Below are 23,039 nucleotides of genomic sequence, written 5' to 3' on the forward strand. Positions count from 1 at the left end.
TGTTTACATTGTTTATGTGTTTATTGCGAGTTTGAGGGCATTGAAGGCGTTCGGGGCCATATTCTTTGCTTCAGACGGTGAAGCACCTGCATAGCTAGCATCTAACTACGCCGGCTCGATCGGGTATAAGAATATGAATTGAATTGAATTGAATTGAACACCTAGGAAGCGGGTGCAGGGACCGTTATCAGTAAACTTGACAAGCTTAGCAAGCAGCGTTTTAAAGGTGTCAACCACAGTGTTGTCCGGCGCGAGTAGAAGCATATCGTCGACATAAACAAGTATGAAGAGGCTCTTTCCCGCGAACACGGAGTGATCTGCATGTAAGCACTTAAAGCCGTTAGCCACTAGGATGTCATGAAGCATATTATACCACTCGCGTGGCGCCTGTTTTAAACCACATAGCGACTTGACAAGTTCGCCGCACATGCCGCTTTCCTGGAAGCCGTCCGGTAGCTCAATGTGTATTGGTTCACGTAGTTCAGCATTAAGAAATGTTGTGATAACATCAAGGTGATGTAAGATCCAATGTAGCTTAGCAGCCAGAGCAATAAAGGTCTTGAAGCTGACACTTTTAGCAACGGCCGCGTATATTTCTCCGATCTGATGGTCTTTGCCGGCACGCTGTCGGAAGCCTTTGACAACAAGGCGGGCCTTGTTAGTACCATCATGCTTTATCTTAAACACCCATTTGAGCGGAAGAAGACGCGTATTGCGGGGACGTGGAACCACACGGAAGGTGCCTTGCTTAATCTGTTCCCGCATCTCACGATGCACTGCTTCACGCCATTTGGATGCCTCGGCGCAGGCCATAGCGTCGGCGTACGAGGTAGGGGTATAGCCGGTATCTTGAGATGTTAGTTCTTTGGTGGAGCTGGTCCCCCCAGTCTGCAGGCCGCCGGGTTGAGATTGTGTGGCTGCAGTTTCCAAGGACAGAGCATGAGCAAGATGGTTATCAATAAGTGATTAATAAAAGGTGTCAGTATTCAGGTCCGGGTCATCATTTACACTGATAGTGTGCGACTCTAGGGACTCGAGAAGCGTGCGTGAGGGCCTGCGAATGCGTGTAGAACGACGTAGTGGCTGTTCAGGCAGCGGTGCAGGTTCGATACTGGGATTGGCGGGTTCTTTGCGGGAGGTATTAGTAATAGAAGAGTCTACAACAACTGGCTGGTCTTCAGGCTCATTGTCTTCGACAGTAACTGCCGGTTCAGGCGTAGTGTTGCGGATAGTGTCATTGATTGCAGGCAAAGGTGGGAGTACACCGGTCCGTTTATATTCCAGTAACCAGTCCGGTTCCTCGTTGTCCTCCTGCTCGTCTGCGGTGGGATAACTAGGAAAAGAGACAGGAACGGGTTGCTGATGTTCAGAAAGTATATCAAATGGTGACCAGCGACGAGGGTCTTCCTGGACCGGAGCCTCTGTGTCAGTCTCGCCGTGGCGTGTAGAATTAAGGTCGTATGTAGACGTCGCGGATGGTATTTGTGAGACAGGTTCTTCGTTGAAGATAACATCACGAGCGTACACAATCTGACGAGTTCGGATATCGTAGATCTTGTAGACTGACTCAGAATAGCCAACAAAACGGCCTTCCTGCATGTGATCCTCGAGCTTGTTACGAGTCTTTTTGGGAGTCAGGTGCCAGCAGCGGCAGCCAAGAGCCTTCCATCGCGAGATATCGGGTTGCACGCCGTACAAGGCTTCGTAGGGTGTCTTCCCAATAGCGCTGTGTACAAGTCTGTTCTGTATGTAGTTAACCGCGAGAATGATGTGATCCCACAGAAAGCGGGGTAGTTGATTATCAGCCATAATTGAGATACAGGGTTCAACCAGATGGCGGTTTTTTCATTTCAGCGATTGGATTAAGTTTCGAGCGGTAGCGAGGCGCGGGGTCCCAGACAATGCCCTGTTCTTGACAGTAAGATGCAAGTGGTTGATGTTCAGGTGCATTATCACCATGGACGCGTTTGAGGTAGTTCTGCAAAGTAATAAACTTATCACGTACCTCGCTGCGTTCCTTGAGCAAGAAAACCCAGCAGTATCGGGAGGCATGGTCCGTGAAGGTAACAAAGTAGTACGCTCCAGTCTGGCCGCGTGTAGGTAGTGGTCCGCAAACATCTGTATGGATAAGATCTCCAACACGTAGACCAAGATCACGAGGTTCTTTGTGGGCAACAGGTAGTGCGTGACCCTTTCCACGGAGGCAGGGATCACAGGGCGTTGGCAGGGTGCCTTTTTTGATATCAAATCCAACAACATGCTGAATGGAGTCACGGATCTTCCGCTCGGAGGCATGGGCCGTACGACGGTGCGCGAGGTGGATCGAGATCGGCGGAGGAACCACCTTTTTGACGGCATTGGCAGTGAGGTCAGCGGATGGTGAGCGTGTCAGGGCACCGCAGAGATAGAGGCTCTGAATTGCCTTGCGGCTTGTGATACCTGTTGTATGTAAAAAGTATTGAGCATCCTTAGCGGTTGCAAAGCCAATCTGCTTGCCATCCTGTATAAGAACAGTAGTCTCTTCAGTCTTGATATGTGTGCGAACACCCTGGCGCGCCAGCTGTTTAAACGAGATAAGAATATGTGACAGGGCCGGCGCGTACCAAGCGTGTTTAATTTCTAGAGCCCACAAGGTTTGTTCTCCTTATCTGCCAGATCGATCGAAACGGTGCCGTAGCCGACGGTTTGGAAGGCCTCGTCAGTAGCAGACTTGGCTGTATGTATGCAGGGGGTGAAGGACGTGGAGTGATGCTTGGAATAAGTCATTGTTTCAACTGTCCCAGAGTCAAGCATCCAATCATGTGAGTGGCTTGGGTGTTGGTCCTCTTGAGCCACAGTCGCAGCATTACAGCGAACTGATACAGCGAAGGTGTTAAGAGAGTCGAAGTCAATATTGACTACATTAGCAGAGGGTGTTTCGGACGGTGATGTGGGGGATTTGGTGCAGTAACCGAGTTAGCTTGAGTATCTGTAGTTGTTTTCTTGTTCGGATTCAAAGAACACTTGCTTGGAAAGTGGTTTCCGTAACGCTCATGGAAAGTGCACCATATAGTATTCTTATCAGCGGCATCTAGTTGTTCTCGTCCATACTGAGTAGAGGTATTTGTTTGACCTCTAACCCTGACCGGGGGGTTCGCCGCGTCCGCGACCACGACCACCACGATCATTTTCTTGAGCATTTGTATTGTTGTTGTTGCTGGTAATACCCTGAGGCTTGTTATCAACTGAATGAGTGGTTAGTTGAGACAAGTGGTTTTTACGCGTATATTCAAACAGCGTGAATTGTGCGTATACCGACGACGCGATTGCGTCTTCTGTCAGTGTCATGTACTGATTTGTAATATACGGCTGCAAGGCGGGAACGTCCTGAATCGCTGTGAAGAACTGCAGGGGTTCAGTATGATTGTCGATGATCTTGGTGCCGCGTAGCTCGTTGAGAGCGTCCGCATAGCGTGTAAGAAAGGTCTCTTGACTGCTTGTACTATTATAGCGAATAGATGCCCAGTTATTGTGCAAACGAACGACCGTAGCGAAGTTAAAGGTCTCGTATGCTTCCTGGAGAAGGACATATGCCTCAAGTGCGGAATCGCAGTTCTGGAAACGCGATGCAGGACTGGCCTCGCATGTAGTACCGAGAACCACAAGTATAGAGTAGTTCAGCTGTTTCTATTTTTTACAGTCGGAATTGTATGTGGTAAGGAAGGTCCGCTTGCGTTGTCTAGCCTGCTCAATACTGCGTTGCAGCTCTTGTTGAGTAGGTAAAGCGCCACCATCACCAGCACGAACAGCCAGTATTCTCATGTTCTCATTTTCGTCTTCCGGATAAAGAACTGGTTCTTCTGGAAGAGTATATTTGCCCTGGAGCAGATCCCATAAAGCGTAGGTAGTTTCGTAGGTTCCTTTGCCATGTTAACCAGTTCGCCTGGCCTTTGAGCTTAGGAACGGCCTTAGAGACGTCGATATCGAACGGGTCTTTGGGCGGCGTCATTGTAAGGGTTCGGCCACGCCGCTCGCGTGGTGGGAGGTTTGGTTGGTCAGTGGATGCTAAGCCTAGATGCCAAGCCTGGGTGCCAAGCCGGCTAGATCGCCACGGAGGCGTGTAGCGCGCCGATTTGAGGCGTAAGAAGCCTTGACTATTTAGATAATAGTCTATGACGCGTATAAATGATGAAAAGGACAGGGGATACGAGTATTTTGATGATTTGTTGCCACGAGGTCTCATAACCTGTGGAAGCAATATGATGATATCGTGTGTGTGTGTAGACTAACTACTAGCTAACTACGCGAGGAGGTGACTGGGTAGGTCCGAGATCACGTGATCTCCTTTCACAAGCCCCCTCACTGAGACTTCGAACGAAGATCGTGTATCTCGGGATACTCTTCCGCCAGTCTTTTCAGCTCCGCCTCCTTCTCCTCCTTATGTTCAATTTGGTGAATTTGGGCTAACTTCAATAACAGCGCCATTCGATGCTCATTTTCCGCGGACCCAGGTTGGTCTCGTTTAGGGGCTAGGCTGATTGTCTCATTATACACCTTGAGTGGCTAGTTTGGATCAGTCAATAGCCATTGAGGGTACAAGAAAATCAATGCTTACTGTGCTTCTCAGCTTGTGGAGAGACCGAAGTGAGTACTCAACTCCCGCAAACGAAACAACGTAGCCCTGGCTTTTCTGCATGCCATCAGTATCCAACAGTGGGATGGTAGAGGAGCAACCTGCAAATACCTCGTTCTTGGGATATGTCCACCACCCCTCCCGCTTAAGCTTGTCAAAGGCCCCGGCGCCCGCACCCAGCTTTCCAATACCCGTAGCACCCAGGTCGAACGACACGTCAATTTCCTGATCCTTCCCGCTTGTCATCTTGATGGCGCACTCGTCTGTCACCCATGCTCCCATAACTGCCCACAGTCCCTGCGTCTCGATATCACTTCTTCTTTCAACAAGTGCCTTGGCGTTATCCTCCACCCAATCTTTAATCGGCCCCTTAAAATCCCCTTGAAACCTATAGTTCCGCACCACAGACGACGTGATGAGCGCCGCACTGCCCGTCGTCGACGAGCTCGTTTTAACCTGGACGGACGCCTCAACGGGCGCAGCAGCTATAGCACCGCTGGCTTCAGTGGTGAGGCGGGAACTCCGGCCTGTCTCGGTCTCGGCGGATCCTGCCTGCCAATGGGTCTCACGGACGTCGCGCAGTTTCAGGTCGTGGCTAAATGGCTTGAATCCGTCCTTTTCGGCCTGCCCTTTCTCGAGCAGGTTAGTGATTTCGTTCCATTCGCCTGTGCGGTCGAAGTAGCCGACTGAGCCAAGTCGCAGGGTAGAGAACCATTGGGGGATGAAGAGGAAGGTCCCGAAGGAGGTTTCTCGGCCCATGATGTCGGCGTACTCTTTGCTTTGGCCGGACATGGTGGAGGATATCGCAAGAATTTATTGACTATGATTATAAGTGCGAAGAGAAATTCAGTTTTTCTCAGTGACTCAGTTTTTCTCAGTGACTGACCACCCGTAACGCACGACCAGGCGAGATCCGGCGACTTAAATCCTGGGGAGTCAGAGAGGGAAATCAAGGAAGACCCGAAAACACCATCGAAAACATGGAAAGGATCAACATGATCTAAGCGTCAACAAACATTAGGTAAAGATCTTCTCTTAGATAGTGGGGAACTAAGTTACAACGCATAGGGTTCTTGCAGATCAGACGGTAAGAAAAATCCACTGGAGCTGTATTTTGAGAGGGCAGGAATCTAGCTTGACTATGTAACCTCAGATTACCGCATTTTCTCTCCCGCAAGCGAAGGAAAGAGGTTTGTATCTGCGCTGTACCTGTATCTACAGTGGATCAAGCGAGATGATGAAAATGAGTTCGCTTCGAGAGATTGGTGGAGATCACGGATCCAGATTCAGCTCGCCATCAGACTGTCCAAGTGGGGTAAGTCCAGGATATTTTGCAGCAAGTCGATGGTTACGGTAAGTGAAATAAACATGTGGAGTACTTCCTGACACCACGGTCTCCGATGTGATGACTGTTGCATCTCCGAGCAAGTGCCCTAAACCAATTAGATTGACTGCTCGTCCTCATATCGCCTGAAAATTCGAGAGCAATTTAGCTGATGATGTCACATTGCAACCACTTGATTTCCAACCATCCTGCCTCCACCACCCACACCTGCAAAACACCACCTACTTTGAAGAACGAGGGGAAGTGGGTGGTAACGTGGCAATGTGGGACTGGTGGGAAGGCGGAAAGCAGCAGACGATGCAATTTGCCGCCTGCTGATTGGCCTATTCTTGGAGTCTGCCTTACAATACATAGCTAGCGATATACATACTAGAAAGTTTTTGCGTCGCGTCAAGTGGACAAAAAATCTGGATCTATAGTTCACCTTGCTGTCAGTTTGCAGTCATGCCGATAGGTCTCGCTTGCCATTTTTATTGAATGTTGGGTAATCTTGGTAGCTATGCTCGAGCGTACTTGGGTTGACCGAAGAGCTCCCATCCACTGAAAAACAGTCCGCTAATACCTGGCTTGCCTCTGTACTGCGGCTATGGCTGCCCGCACTCTGATCACACATTTCCCTTACATGAAGGCGATGCTCGAGCATCGGTCGGAAGCTTATCAAGACCATGATGATTCTTGGTATTGTGACCGGCTATTGGTTGCTTAAATTCTGATTAACTTTGAAACTGTCCAGCCGATCCAGTAGTAACCTGCCACACGTCCCAACCTAGATTATAATTGGCTGGCTGTCTGCGCGAAGCCTAATATTAACTTTCAGCTCTGTACCTGGTCATGACAAGAAATAAATGAGACCAGGGCTGAAATAAATCTATTAACCTGTTGACAGTCACTTGGGTTGCCTGGGATGATTGCTTCTAGAAGTCCATCTGGTCTCTGTTTGTAAGACGAATATGAAGATGACAGTCATGCTTCTCACAGCCTGACCAGGTTGCATGTGAAGTTATGTTACTGCAAACATGTTAAGTTTTCAGGCCTGGGGAGCAGTAACCCATGTGGCACACCATCACCAGACAGTCACAACTGTGGAATGCAGATTAGCTACAGCGTAAGTCTAATTTCTTGAAGTGCGAATTGCAGAAGCAGGAGCACTCAAACATTGACAGAATTGCTTTACATGGATGCGGTAAGATAGGGTACCATGTCATTACAAGCACACAGACCACGGATGACCCACATTATCAGCCGCAGCTGAACCTAGAAGCCCCGCACAGGTGCTCATTCCGGCAGCTAACAATGACTCCAACCGTGTCATCATACTCCATCCTATCTATCGTCAGTAGATGTTCCCAACTCCGTATGTTGAAGGGTCATGTGTGGAATGCTAATAGATAAAAGCGCTTGTCCCTTACAACAACATTAGTATCCGAGCAATCAAAAATAGCTTACAACAGTCCCAATCTGCTGCTACAAGAAATAAAATCATTAGGTGTTGATTGTTCTCAACATGAAAAAGCAATTGTGTTGAACTACTGGTTGACTGATTTTTTTGGCTGTGCAAGGTAAAAAATGTCTGACTAGGCAAATCTCTCGGCTACTCTCGCGTGTGTATGTCGCAAATATCTCGACCACGGTCAGTCAACAACAACTATATCAAATGCTAATCGGAGTGTCAGCCAGGCTGTTTGATCCCTGCGAACAGAGAGGCAGTATCGATTGTTTTGTTACCTGATGATTATAACGCTTCGAGACGGATCCAGCATGTCAAAAATGGTCCTCTGCGCTCTGCTCTCTAGCGCTCACAATGTCAGTGTACAATTTTAATAATGCATCAAGATTCGGCTACGGATCTTCTTTACATAGTATACAGAGTAGTCAAGTAACCCTTTTCCTTATATTTAACTTTAAGCCTTTTCGGGTTTCAGGGGGCCCAGTAGTAATGAAGATTAATCGCGAACAGACATCAGGATGTTGAGCTGAAGGGTTGCTTTGTAATTATTATGGCTGCCTCAGTAATTTTGCATAGCCTCAGGAGAAGGAAGAGAGATCAGTGACTGGTAGATAGCCCCGCACCTTGTCCGGCGGCCAGGACAGACGGAATTTACACCCACGGACTTGATCCGGAGAAACCTCGGATGTAAAGGAATACTTCCGGAATACGCACAGGTACATACTATGGGTTCGTCGCGCATAATATCCCAGCGGCGCATTTTGAGTTGCGCTACTTGAGGACCTCGTACCACGCTCGTCATGGGTATCACCGCCTTTTGGTCATGTCTCTTTGTATTTGATATTACTCTCTTTGACCAGCTGAAGATCAACAGAGGGACTCAACGAAGGCTTTCAACACGGGATTCGAACGCGAGGTCACGCGGAACGCGACGCGGGGCAATAGTTACTAGTTAGTCAGCAGCACGGCACTGAGTTAGCAAGATGACCCTGAACGGAACACTGGATAGACGGCTACAAGAGACATACAACAATAACAGCGAGATCAGGTGGACATCTGGAGCCTTTACAAATGTGTATATTAGATAAAATAAAGAAGCTGTGGCAGCTACACGCCGCTGCTGCCTGTATAGCTTGTTTGCATGGAAGGGATCAAGATGGTTACTGCTACGGCTGAAGAAGTCGGGTGGGGTCACATAACCTAGCTAGGACCTCCGGCGTGGCCCGCAAGGCACCGAAACGGAGTAAGGAATGCAACAAACAAACAAACAAACAGCAGTTTGCAACAAGAATACTTGGCTAAAACAAAACTCATGGAAGTGATGATAAACATGACAAAGGAGGTTTGCCTCCGTTCTATGTTTCCAAAAGGTGGGAAGTAGCAGACTAAAGAAGTCATTCACTAACCGTCGTGTGCGCAATTTCATTCAATGCATTTTGGTAAATACAATCTAGCCTGGTAGGCCCAGGACCTGTTTTTTGCGATTTAGCGCTCCAATCTGCGATAGGTAACTTCAACTTGGAATAAAATGGCCAAAACTTTGATGTATGTATGTATGTATGTATGTATGTCCGGATTACCCTAATACTAGCGCGGCCAGGGCGCTCTTGGAGAGCGCCTGCGGCCGGAACCAGCCCCCGAGCTGCGAACTCTAGCTATACAGGACCCTATTCCACTCTATTCCAATTCCTCGTAATCTTACGGTATCGCTCAAATACCGTAATTTAAACATGAAGCGATCCCCAACTCCAACAGACCAATCAGAACGCTCGTAGCCGACCTCTTATAGATGCCTTGTGGGCACCCACGAGAGCGTCGCATGTACTCAAGGGTCACAGATCATGCCTGATTCTGTAAAACCGCCCCACTCGAAAGGCTTCTTTTTATTATCCAGATTGCAGCAATGATGACTTTTGCAAGATCGACAACGCAACCGGGATCTTCAGCATCATATGGGCCAAATGTTTCCAGAATGAGAAACTTATCACAGGCTGCATTATTCCTGTAATAATTCTCAAGTTCCTTTTCATATTTAACAAAGGTCAAGAAAATCTGGTGCCGGTCTTGAGATACAAGCAAAAAGCTGCATGAGAATCAACAGTTAGTTGCTTGTTTAGAGAGCTTGCACCTGGAAGTTAACTTACTGGCCTTCGAAAACCGCTGACTCCGGAGACGTCATCATCAAAGCTGCTATTTCGCAAGCTTCTTGAATAATGACATGGTGCGACCGAAACCCCTTTTTAGCTTCAGTGATAGAGAAGACTTTAAAATCACTCGTAGAACGCAGCACTCCATCTGTGAAGGCGCGATATCGTCGCCCATCGCTAAAATCGGCAAGAAAGCCAGCTCTGTTTGGCACCCACACAAAGTCTGTTCGTTCTACTATGTGCGTAATTTCCTGAAGCAGAACAATAAGTGCCGCATTTGGCGTTGCTTCATCCTCCGCATCTCGGCACTTTTCGGACTTCTGATTGTTGGCGTGACTGTATAGATCGTGCGTTTCTTGTACCGTGGCTGTCTGCTTATGTAGCCGCTTAGCAGCCATAAATGATCCCGGCCAAAGCTCACCATGTGATTCCCTCAATTCCCAGATAGAGATGTGTTCTTGAAGAGTCCGAATGTATCCGGCCCAGTCTCGGGATTGATCAAGTAGCGTTGTTGCCGCCCTCAACATGTTCTTACTGAATCCGAACTTGCTCATGTGGTTGCCGAATTCTGTAGGGCGTACGGTTTTAGGCGAATAGCAGCGTAGCATCAGATATTGTTTATCAGACGCTGTGAAGCTGAGCCGAACATCTCACTCGGCAAGGTCTTGATGGTCAATGTTTGCAATTTTGCGCTCCGCACAAATTCCTGCCATTCTGTAGAATTATTGGGTATTCGGAAGCCCTCAACCTTTCCGAGTTCCTTTGCAGAGAGCTTTTCAGATTTCTCTTTCTCTTGTTCGGGAGGATTGGCTTGCATTGAATGCTTCCTCTTCTTGTGCGGGTGAGGCTTCATAATCACACTTCGGAGATATAACAAGCGCACCAGATGTGAACAAGCGACCGCACGAGAAGAGACCTTACAAGGAGCTGATGTTGCGAAAGTATTAGGAGCAGGAAAAATCGTCCAAGTGTGACAGTTTTGTGCTATCTGAAACCCCACCAACCGAATCCTGTCTGTTTGCAGTTCTTCATCTTATGTCGTACAGACACGCCAGACACATAATACTTTACGATGAAAAATCCATAGGAAAGCATAACGCTAGAAGCTGTGCTAGGCTGACAGTGAGGGTTATTTGAATTTGCAAGATATGGAGAGGCGTGAGAACTAGTCCCCTTCTGCAAGAAATTACAGGTTTTAATATAAACTGCCTTTACACCGCATGCAGAGCAGATTGGCTGTTTCTTGACTTGAGCAAACAATCACTGCTACCAGGCCGATACCTTAGCCTCGCAACCAAGGGGGATCAGTCATATTATCTCTTGCCTATGGACGGTAGGGTGACCTTGTAGAAGAGTCAACACAGTAGTCAGAAAACTATTTGGTATTAAAAGGCCGTGCGATTACCTAAATCCTTCTTATTCAGTTCTTTCTACATACAATTTCTCAACTCATGGGCATCATGTGCCCAGTTATGTGCGCTAAGATAAACCCAGGAAGTTGACGACGAGCCAGACGCGCGATAGGTGCTACCTAGCCAGACATTCTCCGCACGCGAGCGCTCTGTCCTATCAGGTGTTAAGGGCATTTTTGATCTTCAAAATGTAAGTCTTGATACTATGACTGACATTTCGCCACAAAGATCCCCTACTCCATGACTTCACTTCTCCGTTTCTAGATTCCTGACTCGAGTTATCGGATGGGGGTGGAGGGACTTCAGCTACTGGCTGTGAATGACTGTTAGTTTGTCACGTAAAATAAACCGCTTCCATAGTATATGAGAACTCACATCGATCATGATATTCATGTCAGTCGTGTTCCCGGTCATTTTGGAACACATAAAACTCATCAGAATGTCCATGCTCGAGATCGCCGAATCTTTGTTCGCGAAGCTAAGGAAGTCAGATTTTCGAATGACGAGACCTCTATAGTCATAGTGGGTCTCTAAGATTCTGAGCTTAAGACCGGGAAAGACGCTGATGATCATGATCTAGGTTTGAGTCAGTCAGAGGAACTTTCCAAACAACGTCTGAAGCTGACACGAAGATCTCACTTACAGGAATGACGCTGTGGTTGGGACAATCATCACTTTGTAACCGGGTCAACATGACCGCCAACATGACCATAGTCTCATATTTGGAAAGCGTTTCATTGGCCTCAGACTTCATAAAAGTTGCGAGCAGAGTGTGGGGCCTGTTGAGTTGATCCCTAGCTATATAAGCGTACTCCATCATCGAGTCACGCGACAGCCAAAAAAGGCCATCAAATTCTTCAGCAATGAGGTCCGGTGTAATATTCCCACTTCCAATAAGTTTATCAGCTCCGGATCAATCCTTCTAGTTGTACACACACTCATAATTCCCAGGGGAGGAGGTGCTCACCATTCAGTCCAGTTTGCGTAAGTCCGCAGCTGAGTCGGCCATCCAGACTCTGATATAAAATCGCGACGGCTGCTTCGGAAAATGTCTCGTATCCGGTCCACTAACTTATAAACTTGATCGGTCACCGTTGGTGGCCGCGGGCTGGGTTTGTCCCAATTGTCGAAGATCTCTTTGACAAACTTTTGCCCCTGATCATCGGTAGGATGAGGGGAGGGGACATTGTGCGTTCCGAGAGGATCAAAGAAGACTGGTGAGAGCTTATCCTGATGAGTTCCAGCTTTTGAGATGTGCAGATCCTCACATATAAGACCGAGATCTTTCTGGATATCAGGCTCAATCCACGCGGCTTGATGCTTTGCAACTGCGTTGAAGGTGTCACTGATTTTTTCTATCACTCTGGTGCGCACTTGTTCCATTTTGTCGTGATGGATTCTGTCAGAACAGTCTTTGGCTGATGGAAAGATATATTAGCTTGGACAATGGGTTTAAGAGGGATTTGTGAAGTGAAGAAATAATAAGAGTATTGCTCTAAGAATGAGGGGCTGGGAGGTTCAGGAGTCACAATTGAATGCTCACCGTCAGAGAATAAGCACATTGTGAAACAACGCATTAGTGTTACCCAAAGGTGGGCTCGGGGTGGGAAGTATCAGTCACTGTGAATAGAGACTAACTAGTACAACAACTAAATATGCTGCCACAAATCCGAAAAAGAGTCCATTGTGGCCGATTTGAATCTCTTCACCGGGCCTCCCATCTCATTAAATACAAATTTGAAGAGAAAATGAATCGTGGAATAACCCATTGTTCTGTCACTGGACTTGCTCCATTTTAACATGATAAGCCAATGTGTGAGGACTTTGGGAAGCCCATCGTTCCAAGAACACGAAGAGCATTTGTGAATAAAGTTTATCAACCATGTGTTAATTTTTGCCACAGAAGGTACTGTGGAATCACCCTTCTAAATTAATCTATTAATAAGCATTGATGGTTGAAATAACGGATCTGACTGGAATAGTAGAAACTTCTAAGCCAAAATGTCTATTACAGAGAAAACCCCGAAAGTAGTACGGATTACCCCGCCCACCGGGAATCTTTCCGACTTCTGAATAAATCTTCCCCAGTCTCTCCCTGACATTTATAATGATCAAGGCTAAAACAATTCAAATATCATGGATCAAAGACACAGCTACTACCATTGCACACAGCTCATAACTACAATAATTCGTAGCAGTAACATTTATATAACAACAAAATGGAATACCAATACCTTGATAAAAGCAGCCTCAAAACCTCTGAAATCATCCTCGGATGCATGACCATTGGCAATCCCGCCTAGGAAGGCAGTCCCTGGGTACTTCCAGAAAACAAAGCCCTCTATTACTCAAGAAAGCCTACAACAGCGGAATCAATACTTAGAACACAGTGAACTCCCATTCAAACAGGACATCAGAGATCCTAATCACTAAAGCCTCAGCAGAATATAACATCCCACAAAACAGGATCGTGATCATGACCAAGCTATACTGTCCAGTCTTCGACCCGGATTCTCCATCGCGACCCAATCCCGCCATAAACAACGGTGAGTTGGTGAATCAGATGGGCCTGAGTCGAAAAAAATATATCTTCGACACGGTGGAAGGGTCACTTGCGCGCCTGAACACGACATATATTGATATATTACAGCTACATTGACTGGACGATACTGAGCCAGAGGAAATCATGGGTGCACTGCATGATCTTGTCCGGATGGGCAAAGTTCATTATCTGGGTGCGTCGAGCATTTACTATTAGCAGTTGGCGCGGTTGCAGTACACAGCGAAGATGAACAATTGGACGACGTTTACGAGTATGCGGGGACTCTGGAACTTGCTTTACAGGGAGAAGGAGCGGGAGGTCAATCCGTTCTATAAAACTGAGGGGAATGGGCTGATTCCTTGGAGTCAGTTGGCTCGTGGATTATTGGCTAGGCCCTGGAACGCGCAGACATATCGGTCTAGTCAGGATAAAAAGACAGTTAAGTGGTTCTCTGGGGAGCAGAATAAGGTTATTGTTTCACGGGTAGAGCAGTTGGCAAAGATGAAAGGGTGCAGTATGAGTGCTGTTGCTATTACGTGGTTGTTGAAGAAGGACGCGTGTCCGATTGTTGGGTTGAATAGTATGGAGAGAATTGAATCAGCGGGAGAGGAATCGAATCTGCTACGAGATGTGTCAGATCCGTGGACAGAGTGGCCATAGCCCTGACGTTAACAGCCAAGGAACCGGAATTCTTCATCCACTCCGTGGCCAGCAGCTCTTCGGGAAGAATAGCGCAGAATATGCGCGACTCCTTGATTGTGAACTACACAACATGGAGGACGTGGAACGCCTCGCGCGTACGAACGCCCCCTGGGTCAAAGCCTTGGGTGCGGACGCGGTGCTCAAGTGCCGCGGGTACGTCGTGGCCCTCATCAACGTGGACGTCGACGTGATCGGGAGGAGCAACTCCCTGAAGCGTCAACGCGAGCTGGCCGAGCGCCTACTCGCTGCTAACACCCACCGCTGGGCCGCCACGCCGACGGACATCACGTACGTCGGCTGGGCGAGGCCCTGGAAGAGGGTCGTCCAGAAGGGCCGTCCTTCCATGCTAGTAATGGAATTTGACAACGACCGCGCCGCCAGCCGGGCCATCCGTACCAGGGTCTTGCTCGACGGCAAAAACTTCGACGCCATGATCTACGACCGAAACCAGCGCATCCTTCAGTATTCCAAATGTCAAAACTATGGACACATACGTCAACACTGCCGCAAGCACCCGGCCTGCTTTGCGCGGAAGGCCATAAAAGCACTGACTGTCCCTACAAGGACAGCACCGACAAGAGTCACGCACGCTGCGCCCTTTGCAGCAAAAGCACTACGCCTTTGACCGCACCTGCGAACATAGAAAGGCACGCCTGGAGGTGATCCGTCAGCGACGCCAAACCATGCTGCCGGACTTCCCATTGGCCCCCTGGTCAGGCATCACGTACGGGAAGGAGCCTCCCAGTGAGCCGTCCGACACTGCCATGACCGACGCGCAGGACACTGCTACTACCTCGCATGGCCGAGGACTCAGCCAATCACGCCACGCAGAGCGATCCCACTCAGAGACCAAGAAGAAGGCCACGGCGGCTCGAAGCAAGAGCCGCCGCAGCAAGGACCGCGAAAGCTCCCAGGCTCAGCCAGGAGGTGAGCAACACCGCGGTGAGCAACCCCGTGTTGCGCAACTCCGCGCTGAACCTCGGGATACCGAACAGGGTTGTGAAAGGAGATCACGTGATCTCGGACCTAGTCACCTAGCCACCCAGTCACCTCCTCGCGTAGTTAGCTAGTTAGTCTATACACACACACACACACACACACACACACACACACACACACACACACACACACACACACACACACACACACACACACAATATTATCAAATTGCTTCCACAGCTACCTCTAAGAAGATCCTCGCGCTCTACGAGGGCCTACTGTGAGACCTCGTTCATCCCAAGCCATATCACGTGAGTCTCCCGCCAATGCCACGTGATCCATCAGGCGCCGAGCACTGCGTATGGCAACGGCCGGAGGATATTCAAGGTATGGAACTTGCCAGAAAGGTCACAAGAAAGATGCTGGGGGCGTACGGGAGGAACCAAACTAAGAGGAGGAAGTTAGCGGGAGATATAGGAGAGAGAGAAGCGGCTTACTGAGCTGGTAGTTAGCTACTGAAATATATATAATGGCGCGATTCCTCGACGTATTAGTCGTAGATAGTTTCCCTTTTCTTCTTCTAATACGAAAGTCTTAGTGAAATAGTACCAACTTTCCTTAGTCAAGTTAGTAGTTTCTTGGCGTGTCAGAGTCACACTCCCAAAGGCACATGCGTATGTGATTATGAAGATGCCCACACTCTGAGAATCGGCATAGCCCACTCTCTATAAAAAGATCAAGGCGCAAAAGGTGACCGCTGCAGCTGCAGGGAGGAATCCCGCTCCCCCCAAGCAAGTTCTGCTGCCGTGTTCCCGATTTGTAAGTCTACGCAATTAGATGTCTGATAAGATCGCCGCTCGCACGGATCTGGGGGCTACTACTCACTATGATTCGCTCATACCAGACCCGCAGGCGATCCGCTACGTTGCCGAATTCATGCTGCAAACAGGCTTGCTGGGGCAGTTTACCTAACCCTGACCCCGACCAAGCCAGTGAACACGTAGCCTCAGGGCCATGGGGATAGACGCTGGGTAGAAAGGACTGAATAGGCCCTGTTTGAGTCAGCGGGGAAGGTCAAGCATGCAGAATGAACAGGCATGTTGGGAGCAAGATAATGGACGAAGAACGGGGAGGATGAGCTTGCAGGCAGCCGGCCGGCTGCGACACTCTTTTCAGTTTATTGACCTTGTGTGACTATGCTTTTGCTATGGACTTTTGGTGTTTAGTTGTGTCTGGCTATGGCAACGAGATTCCTACGTCGTAGATTGCGTTGATTTATGTGTTTGATGCGAGTTTGAGGGCTCCGAAGGTGCTCGGGGCCATATTCTTCAGACGGTGAAGCACCTGCATAGCTGGCATCTAACGAAGGCGGCTCGATCGGGTATAAGAATACGAATTGAATTGAATTGCAAGTCATAGTTCTACAGAAGGTAACCCTCGCTCCGCACACCCCTCGTCAACAGTCGCCCGCAGACTTCTTATCGCAGCTTCCCACGTCATTGCAGTCTGTGAACTGTTACCCGTTCGGCCACTTGGGTCTGGCGTCTTAAATGCATCCGACTCCTTCGCGTTCTGCTCGTCATCGATCAGCCACGCTAGCCAGGAAAGAACAGACGTCGCCTTGTCCAAATCCTTCTCATCAACAATGACACACTTAAGATACCTTCCAACCGAGAGCACGTCTTCTTCAAAAGGACCATCGCTGCTGAACGCCTCGTGCCACGAGCTAATCGCATCCCGCAGGTCAGATAAACTCGTGAGCCTCTGTGAGGTAAAAGTGGGTCGGTCTGGTAATGGGGGTAGGACGAGCCGTTTCTCTGGCGTTGCAGGCGGATCTGTAGCCGCAACTGTAGTCGAATCTGAGGTTATTGGTGAAGCAGCTCGCGGCGCCGAGGCGGGGTTGACGGCTGGTCGCTGTAGGTTCTTTGTTCGTTGTTGCTCCTGGAGCACCTCGCGGCGTATGTCCTCTGGGAGCGCGGCGAGAAAGTCAGCCGAGGCATCCGTCTGCTCGGGTGGAGGTGAGTGACGTTCGGCGGGAGCTGACGATAAAGCCGTGGCTCTAGGAATGACGAACCGAGCCTGTGTGAAGGCCGGATTGCCGACTGACTTGGTGCTAGGCCGCCCTCGTCGTTTTTTCGGAGGACTGGTGGGCTTCCGCATCATAAGACTGCCGGCAGAGGAGGGCCGAGACGGCAGCAAGGGAGCAGCTGGAGATGGTGTGGGTTGCGGGCCGGGACTTACGGATGGCCGGCTGTAGTAGCCTAATATCTCGGCGCGCACATCCTCTGGCAAGGCAGCCAAGGCCTCTGGGTCGAGCTCTGACTGGGGAGGAAGTTCTGCAGGGGCGGGCGCCCATGTGCGACTTGTAGGGCATGGGGACTCGGAGCGTGACTCCTCTCGAGGTCTACCCTGAGCGATGAGGCGAGAACGGATATCATTCGGCAGCTCAGCAACGACTTTGGGGTCAGTCTGTGAGGGCAAAATGAACTGAGTTCCCGAAACATTGAGCAGCCGGCTACTCTCACTGAATAAAGGAACGGGCTTCACCGACTCGGTCTCCCCTTTCCGAGGACTGTCTAGAATATCAGGATCGTGACGTTCAATGCTTTTGCGGACCGGAGATGCTTTGAAATTGAGTTGTCGTTGTCCAGATTTTGATGGAGAGCCCGCCTGGAGATGCTGGAGTTTGGTCATCTGAACACCCAGCCCTCTCAAGTCGCCGGGTGATAGATTCATGCTTCGTAGCATGGCAACTGCCTCTTTGCCCAGAATATCGGCTGCATCCGTGGCAACGCCGAGGGCGACACTTTTGTTGAACACATCGCACTTGCCATGGCCCAGATGTTTCACTGGTTCTAACGGCGCGTCGAGTGCTCTGCGCATGACCTTGAGAGTTAATTGTTGGCCTTTTACAAGATTTTCGACCAGTCTGCGATGCAGTTCCTGGCACAAAGACCGCACGAAGTCCTCAGCTTGGGTCTGATTCACGAAGCGAATCCCCCAATTGACTTCGGCAGATACTGACTTCCTAAGAACTTCGTTTCCGACTTCAGTTCGATCGATACCGCGGGCATATTCCCAGATCTTGACTCCGGTTTTAGGTCCAAGGCTCGTCGTGAGTCTATCGCGGGTGAGTTCTCGAACATCTTTGACAATTTTGACTCCCAATTCCTCTAACTTTGCACCCAGGCTATATCCCACTCCGGGTAGATCTTGAACTGTCAATTTACCGATGTAATCAAGAACCGCATCGGGTTTGAGCTGAAATTGACCTGCCGGCTTCGCTTTCCGTAGGGCAACCTTAGCCAAAAGAATGTTGCCTCCAATACCCACGGAAACAGCGCAGCCCGTCTCTTTCTTTACAGTGGCTCGTAAGTCGTCGGCTATTTCATCCGCCCTTGCCTGTTCCCTATAGAGTGAGCCCTCCGAGATGCCCCTACCATCCGAGCCACCAGCCTCCAGACATTGCGTAGTGATGTCCACCAGGGCCTCGTCAATGCTGACACTCTGCACGATACCATCCACCGAAAGAATGGCACCGTAGAACTTCCGACTGGCCTCTTCATATGCTGGAAAATCATAAGGTACCACCTTTAGCTCTGGGCAGGTTTGCAGCGCTCCCTTCATCCACATGCCGTTCTTGATGCCATGTGCTCGGGCTTCGTAGTTGCAACTCGCTATCTCCGAGCCCGAGCCAGTGCCGTGCGCCACTGCGACGGGCTTTCCCTGCAGCTCCGGGCGCTTCAAGGTCGACACGGCGGCAAAAAAGCAATCGAAATCTACATGCATGATATACCTCCGGGCCCCGGGGGCTGGCTTCTTGCGTTTCACCTGTGACAGCAATTTTTCTTTGGCTGCAGACTGCAACTGGGCTTTGAGATCGGCCTTCCATGTTGACAAATGATGTAGACGAGATTCGCTGTAAAACTGTTGGATGAATTGAGGATTTGCAACACTGGAATTCCTCATGTGTGGATCCGACAGTAACTGCGCATTGTATTCCTCGGAAGTCATTGCTGGTTTAGCTGGGAAGGATTCGCGCAACAGCGCCAGTGCTGCTGGAGGTGCCTCAGTTTGGTCATTTTCTTGTTTGTTTGAATGAGTATTGACATCCTCATTCTCCACTGGTGATTGTTTATCCGGCGTCTCCGCTCGAACTTCTTCCCGCGGAGACGAAATGTTGGGAGTCCTGCTTACTTCATCCAAAGAGGCAAAACTTGGAAACTGGCTGTAGTCCGACTGGGACCCGTTATTGGGCGATGGATCCTCTCTGTTAAGTATCTCTGAGCGTGTAGGTGGTGACCGTTGTACATCTGCGTTCTCAACAGACAATGCAGCCTCATGAAGTTGGTTTGTATACCAACTGGTATCAGTTTGCTCGCGATAGCCAGATCGCGGACTATTCATCTGACTGACCATACGGCCATCATCGAACCTGAGCACCTTCTGGGACTGACCCTCATCAACGACCCGAAACGAGTCCCATGGCAGCATGCGACCTGCCTTGACACTTTCGACGACCCATGCCGGCTTGACGATGCGATAGCGGCGAAACTCTTCGCGCTTCTTGGGGGTCAAGGCACTGGCAATGATGTGGGTAGCATCTGTTTTGCCGTTTAGATACTGTAGGAACCCCCCGCCATGGCTCACGATAAGGCGATGCAGGTCTTGTAGCGAGGGTTGAGTGTAGCCATTGACGTGCGCCACCACACCGCGGAAGATAGGCGGACAGTTTGCCGCAGAGGAGCGGATCTCGGCATCGCGATTCTGGAGTTTGATCTTCTTGCGGCGCATGTAATCGCTGAACCCACCAAAGGCGGATGCCTCGTACTCCTCGCCGGCCTCATTGTCGAAGTGATGGTTCTGGATGCGCTTGCGCACCGCGCTGGAGTTTTCGTGCAGGCGCGAGCCCATGCTGGGCGCGATAACGGGCTAGTCCAACAGGCTGTGGGGGCGTTGGATAGATTGTCGGGGGAATTCGGTTGCTCTTTTGTAGGCGGTGAGTCCCGGACGTGACAGGAACGCCACACGTGAGCACGTGATGCGTTTTCTCGGACATTCTGGTCATGTGCCTAACAGCCTCGGCATTCTAGATAGATTCTACTGACTGGATAATGAACGCAGACCAAACTCATGGGTGGAAATTGGCACTAGATTAATGTGTGATTCAGATACTGTGTAAATTTATTATCATAGCCCACATATATTGCTGCGTTACCGATTAGTCTCCAACCCATCCAACCCTACTGAATCACACTCTGGTTGCGATACAAGTCGCAGGTATGTGGTCGCTGCACACAGTACTTGGGAACCAAGGCCTTCGCCTGCACCCCATTAGCGACCAAGTATTCACGGAAGTTTAGGATTCGCTGCGTCATTAGCGTCGTGCGCTTCTGCCCATGCTCGTCCCGATTCCCAGACCATACCAGTTCCGCCAGGGCAGCGGCGCGCGGCCAGAACTGGCTGGAGACAGTCACGTCATCTACTTGTTCTGACCAGAGCGGCGCCACTGCACCCACAATATGCTGCGCCTGGGCGTCAGTCAGATTCTGCGTAAAGTCATAGTCGTAGATACGCTGCCATGTCTTGTATGGTGCACACCATGAGCCCCCATTTCCGCCATAATTGAAATTGGGTGTGTTTGGATCCGGATTACTCATGACATCGTAGCGGGGATCATTTGTCACAAAGCCACCCATTCCACAATCCAGATACATGAAGTCTGATGATGATACAATCACATCATAACCCTTGGCCGTCAGCTGGTTAATATAATCCAGTCCGTTATTCCAGGTCTGCATCACAATATCCGTAGGAACATTATGCGCATGCTCTGTTGATAATACAATATCTTCCCACATAACCAATTGCCGTGAGCTACTATAATTCTGGAAGATCGGCACGGCATGATCTACCCAGTACTGGGCTAGATCATTATATGTACGTGTCGGATCCTCCGCGAACCACTGAGTAACATAGCTGCTGAAGTTGAAGCAGTTAGGCTGAATCTCATCTGCTCCCACGTGGAACCAATTGTCAGGGAAGATACTTGAGAGCTCATTATATACTTCTCGGACCACATCATATGTGCCGTTGTAGATGATGTCCATCTGTCCCGGTGGTGGTTCAACTGCAGTATGCAGGGCATAATCATCATTAGACCACCAAGAATCCACGCAGGTCACCATCTGGGGATCAACCTGCTTCCAACCAGAAGCGGAGTGGCTGGGCATATCAATCTCAGGGATGACCCGTACGCCGCGTGCTCGAGCATACGCTACAATATTGCGCATGTCCGCGTGCGAATACACCTCGCGCGAGGAGTATGCATCGTGGATCATCTCTGGATAGGCATCAATCTGTACAGGCCATGATTGCGTGTCCTCCATATGCCAATGCAGAACATTGAGCTTAGAAAGCGACATGCCGTCTAGCTGTTCATAGATCTTGTTAACTGAGATGAAGTTTCGGCCGGTATCAAGCATGATGCCTCTATAAGGATAGAGAGGTGTATCCTGGATCTTGACTGGCTTCTCAATGATCAAGCCGCCCTGTCCATCAGAGATAATCAATTGTTGGAGAGTAGTAAAGGCGTGAAGTGCTCCCCAGACAGTGGGTGCTTCAATGACTACTGAAGTAGCGCTCTCGGAGACCTCCAGTGTGTAAGACTCATCCACGCCATGCTGCAGGTCCGCGTCAACATCAGAGATGTTCACATCGACAAACTGTAGCGTTTGCAGTGCCTGCGAGGACCGTTTAACTCCGGCCGCAGCGGTGGGAAAGGGTTGGAAGGATGGAAAGGGGCCTTCAGTCGCTGCGGGCACCCATTGCAGGGAGACAATAGTGTCCCAAGCACGATTCCATCCATTGGCGAGAATGAAGTCGGGAGTATCTTGAGAGATGCGGAGACTGACGAAGCTGGCCAGCTGCTTGGGACCTGACGAGGAAGCCCAAGTGATATTGCGTGGAGCTGGCAAGGGATTGACCTTGACGGCGGCGGCCCCGGCCACGAGCAGCGTGAGGCACGCCGGCCAGAGACGAGCAAGGAGCATGATGAGATTAACAATCAGAAGGAGAGCCGATGAAGTGTGGAGGAAAGCATGGAGGGGAGACTGGGGTTAAAGAAGCAAATAGGAATAAGGATCAGCGGTGGCTGGAGGGGCACACAAAGGGGTCCAACAGAGGGAGAGGGGGCCAGGAGGGGCCATGCATTGGGAATGGATCAAAGCTAGTTTCAGTTGGCATTCCGCAGTTAGTTAATGATTTCGATCCTCGATAAGCGTGTCCCCGCGGTGAAGTCCTATCCGTAGAGTTATTGGACCGGTCGCATGCTTGTTATCTGACAGGATTCACTAGTGAGATAGCTAGTTTGACTAGACAGTGAAGGGTCGGCAAGAATGATCGATCTACATCGCTTAATCGGTTAGTTCGGGTAGAGAAGTGACTTCAACCGAATTTTTACTAAAGAGTAGTGAGTGCAATTCTCATGAACAGCAGAACCTCCTGTTTGTTGTGCGTTGCCAGGAATTTGCCCCCAGTTATCTGCCGTGGGCGTCAGTCAGTATGAATGCTTGGGGCCAGGGCCGTGCTGTCCCACAGCCGAATCAGTCATCCCAACTTCTGAGATGGTAGACGATTAGTCTAACTAGTATGGCATGTAGTAGTTGAACTCCACATCATCTTTGCCAATGAGAAGCGCGACTTGAGAGAAGCCAAAGAGTAGCCTGTTTGCGAGTCCGTCAGCAGACCAGGCACAGACCGCAACTGGAGAGACATGGGCAGCGCCACATTTGCAGTAGAGTGTAACCCAAGACCAGGGTGAAGCCGGGCGCCGAAGCTGTCCTATTCGAGACGACACTGTGATCTTTGCCAATGGGAAGGAGTACTAAAGTA

The 23,039-nt window shown here is 49.7% G+C and overlaps 6 protein-coding genes across 6 annotated transcripts; 1 reads left to right on the plus strand and 5 right to left on the minus strand.

The window, feature by feature from the left end:
• Nucleotides 1–4,241: 4,241 nt before the first annotated feature.
• BO88DRAFT_404750 (uncharacterized protein) lies at nt 4,242–5,555 on the minus strand. Its single transcript, XM_025706703.1, has 3 exons — nt 4,724–5,555; nt 4,595–4,669; nt 4,242–4,542 (listed from the first exon to the last, which is right to left on the minus strand). The coding sequence occupies exons 1-3, from the start codon at nt 5,402–5,404 to the stop codon at nt 4,339–4,341; spliced, it is 960 nt and encodes a 319-aa protein (XP_025562815.1). The 5' UTR covers nt 5,405–5,555; the 3' UTR covers nt 4,242–4,338.
• A 3,688-nt stretch (nt 5,556–9,243) lies between these two features.
• On the minus strand, nt 9,244–10,404 carry BO88DRAFT_414953 (uncharacterized protein; the record flags this gene model as incomplete). The annotated part of the gene is made up of 3 exons (XM_025708189.1): nt 9,244–9,487; nt 9,549–10,119; nt 10,206–10,404. The coding sequence occupies 3 exons, from the start codon at nt 10,402–10,404 to the stop codon at nt 9,244–9,246; spliced, it is 1,014 nt and encodes a 337-aa protein (XP_025562816.1).
• A 716-nt stretch (nt 10,405–11,120) lies between these two features.
• Nucleotides 11,121–12,346, minus strand: BO88DRAFT_425404 (uncharacterized protein; the record flags this gene model as incomplete). Its single annotated transcript, XM_025708829.1, has 5 exons — nt 11,121–11,276; nt 11,339–11,539; nt 11,607–11,761; nt 11,792–11,850; nt 11,931–12,346. The coding sequence occupies 5 exons, from the start codon at nt 12,344–12,346 to the stop codon at nt 11,121–11,123; spliced, it is 987 nt and encodes a 328-aa protein (XP_025562817.1).
• A 618-nt stretch (nt 12,347–12,964) lies between these two features.
• On the plus strand, nt 12,965–14,165 carry BO88DRAFT_425405 (Aldo/keto reductase; the record flags this gene model as incomplete). The annotated part of the gene is made up of 4 exons (XM_025708830.1): nt 12,965–12,994; nt 13,347–13,562; nt 13,638–13,685; nt 13,725–14,165. The coding sequence occupies 4 exons, from the start codon at nt 12,965–12,967 to the stop codon at nt 14,163–14,165; spliced, it is 735 nt and encodes a 244-aa protein (XP_025562818.1).
• Nucleotides 14,166–16,559: 2,394 nt separating this feature from the next.
• On the minus strand, nt 16,560–20,060 carry BO88DRAFT_340325 (putative DNA damage repair protein Mus42; the record flags this gene model as incomplete). Its single annotated transcript, XM_025703053.1, has 1 exon — nt 16,560–20,060. The coding sequence occupies one exon, from the start codon at nt 20,058–20,060 to the stop codon at nt 16,560–16,562; it is 3,501 nt and encodes a 1,166-aa protein (XP_025562819.1).
• A 164-nt stretch (nt 20,061–20,224) lies between these two features.
• Nucleotides 20,225–22,494, minus strand: BO88DRAFT_40814 (beta-N-acetylhexosaminidase). Its single transcript, XM_025707631.1, has one exon. The coding sequence runs from the start codon at nt 22,196–22,198 to the stop codon at nt 20,390–20,392; it is 1,809 nt and encodes a 602-aa protein (XP_025562820.1). The 5' UTR covers nt 22,199–22,494; the 3' UTR covers nt 20,225–20,389.
• Between the last annotated feature and the right edge of the window lie 545 nt (nt 22,495–23,039).

This window comes from Aspergillus vadensis (genome assembly GCF_003184925.1).
Source record: "Aspergillus vadensis CBS 113365 unplaced genomic scaffold BO88scaffold_11, whole genome shotgun sequence".
Lineage (NCBI taxonomy): Eukaryota > Fungi > Ascomycota > Eurotiomycetes > Eurotiales > Aspergillaceae > Aspergillus > Aspergillus vadensis.

Bases quoted from the DNA above. Each gene is read 5' to 3' on its own strand.
- BO88DRAFT_404750 (XM_025706703.1), bottom strand. From the start codon at position 5,404: ATGTCCGGCCAAAGCAAAGAGTACGCCGACATCATGGGCCGAGAAACC. The intron at 4,670-4,723 runs GTATTTGCAGGT...GATGGCATGCAG, and splicing joins GGACATATCCCAAGAACGAG to AAAAGCCAGGGCTACGTTGT. The intron at 4,543-4,594 runs GTAAGCATTGAT...GATCCAAACTAG, and splicing joins TCCACAAGCTGAGAAGCACA to CCACTCAAGGTGTATAATGA.
- BO88DRAFT_40814 (XM_025707631.1), bottom strand. From the start codon at position 22,198: ATGCTCCTTGCTCGTCTCTGGCCGGCGTGCCTCACGCTGCTCGTGGCC.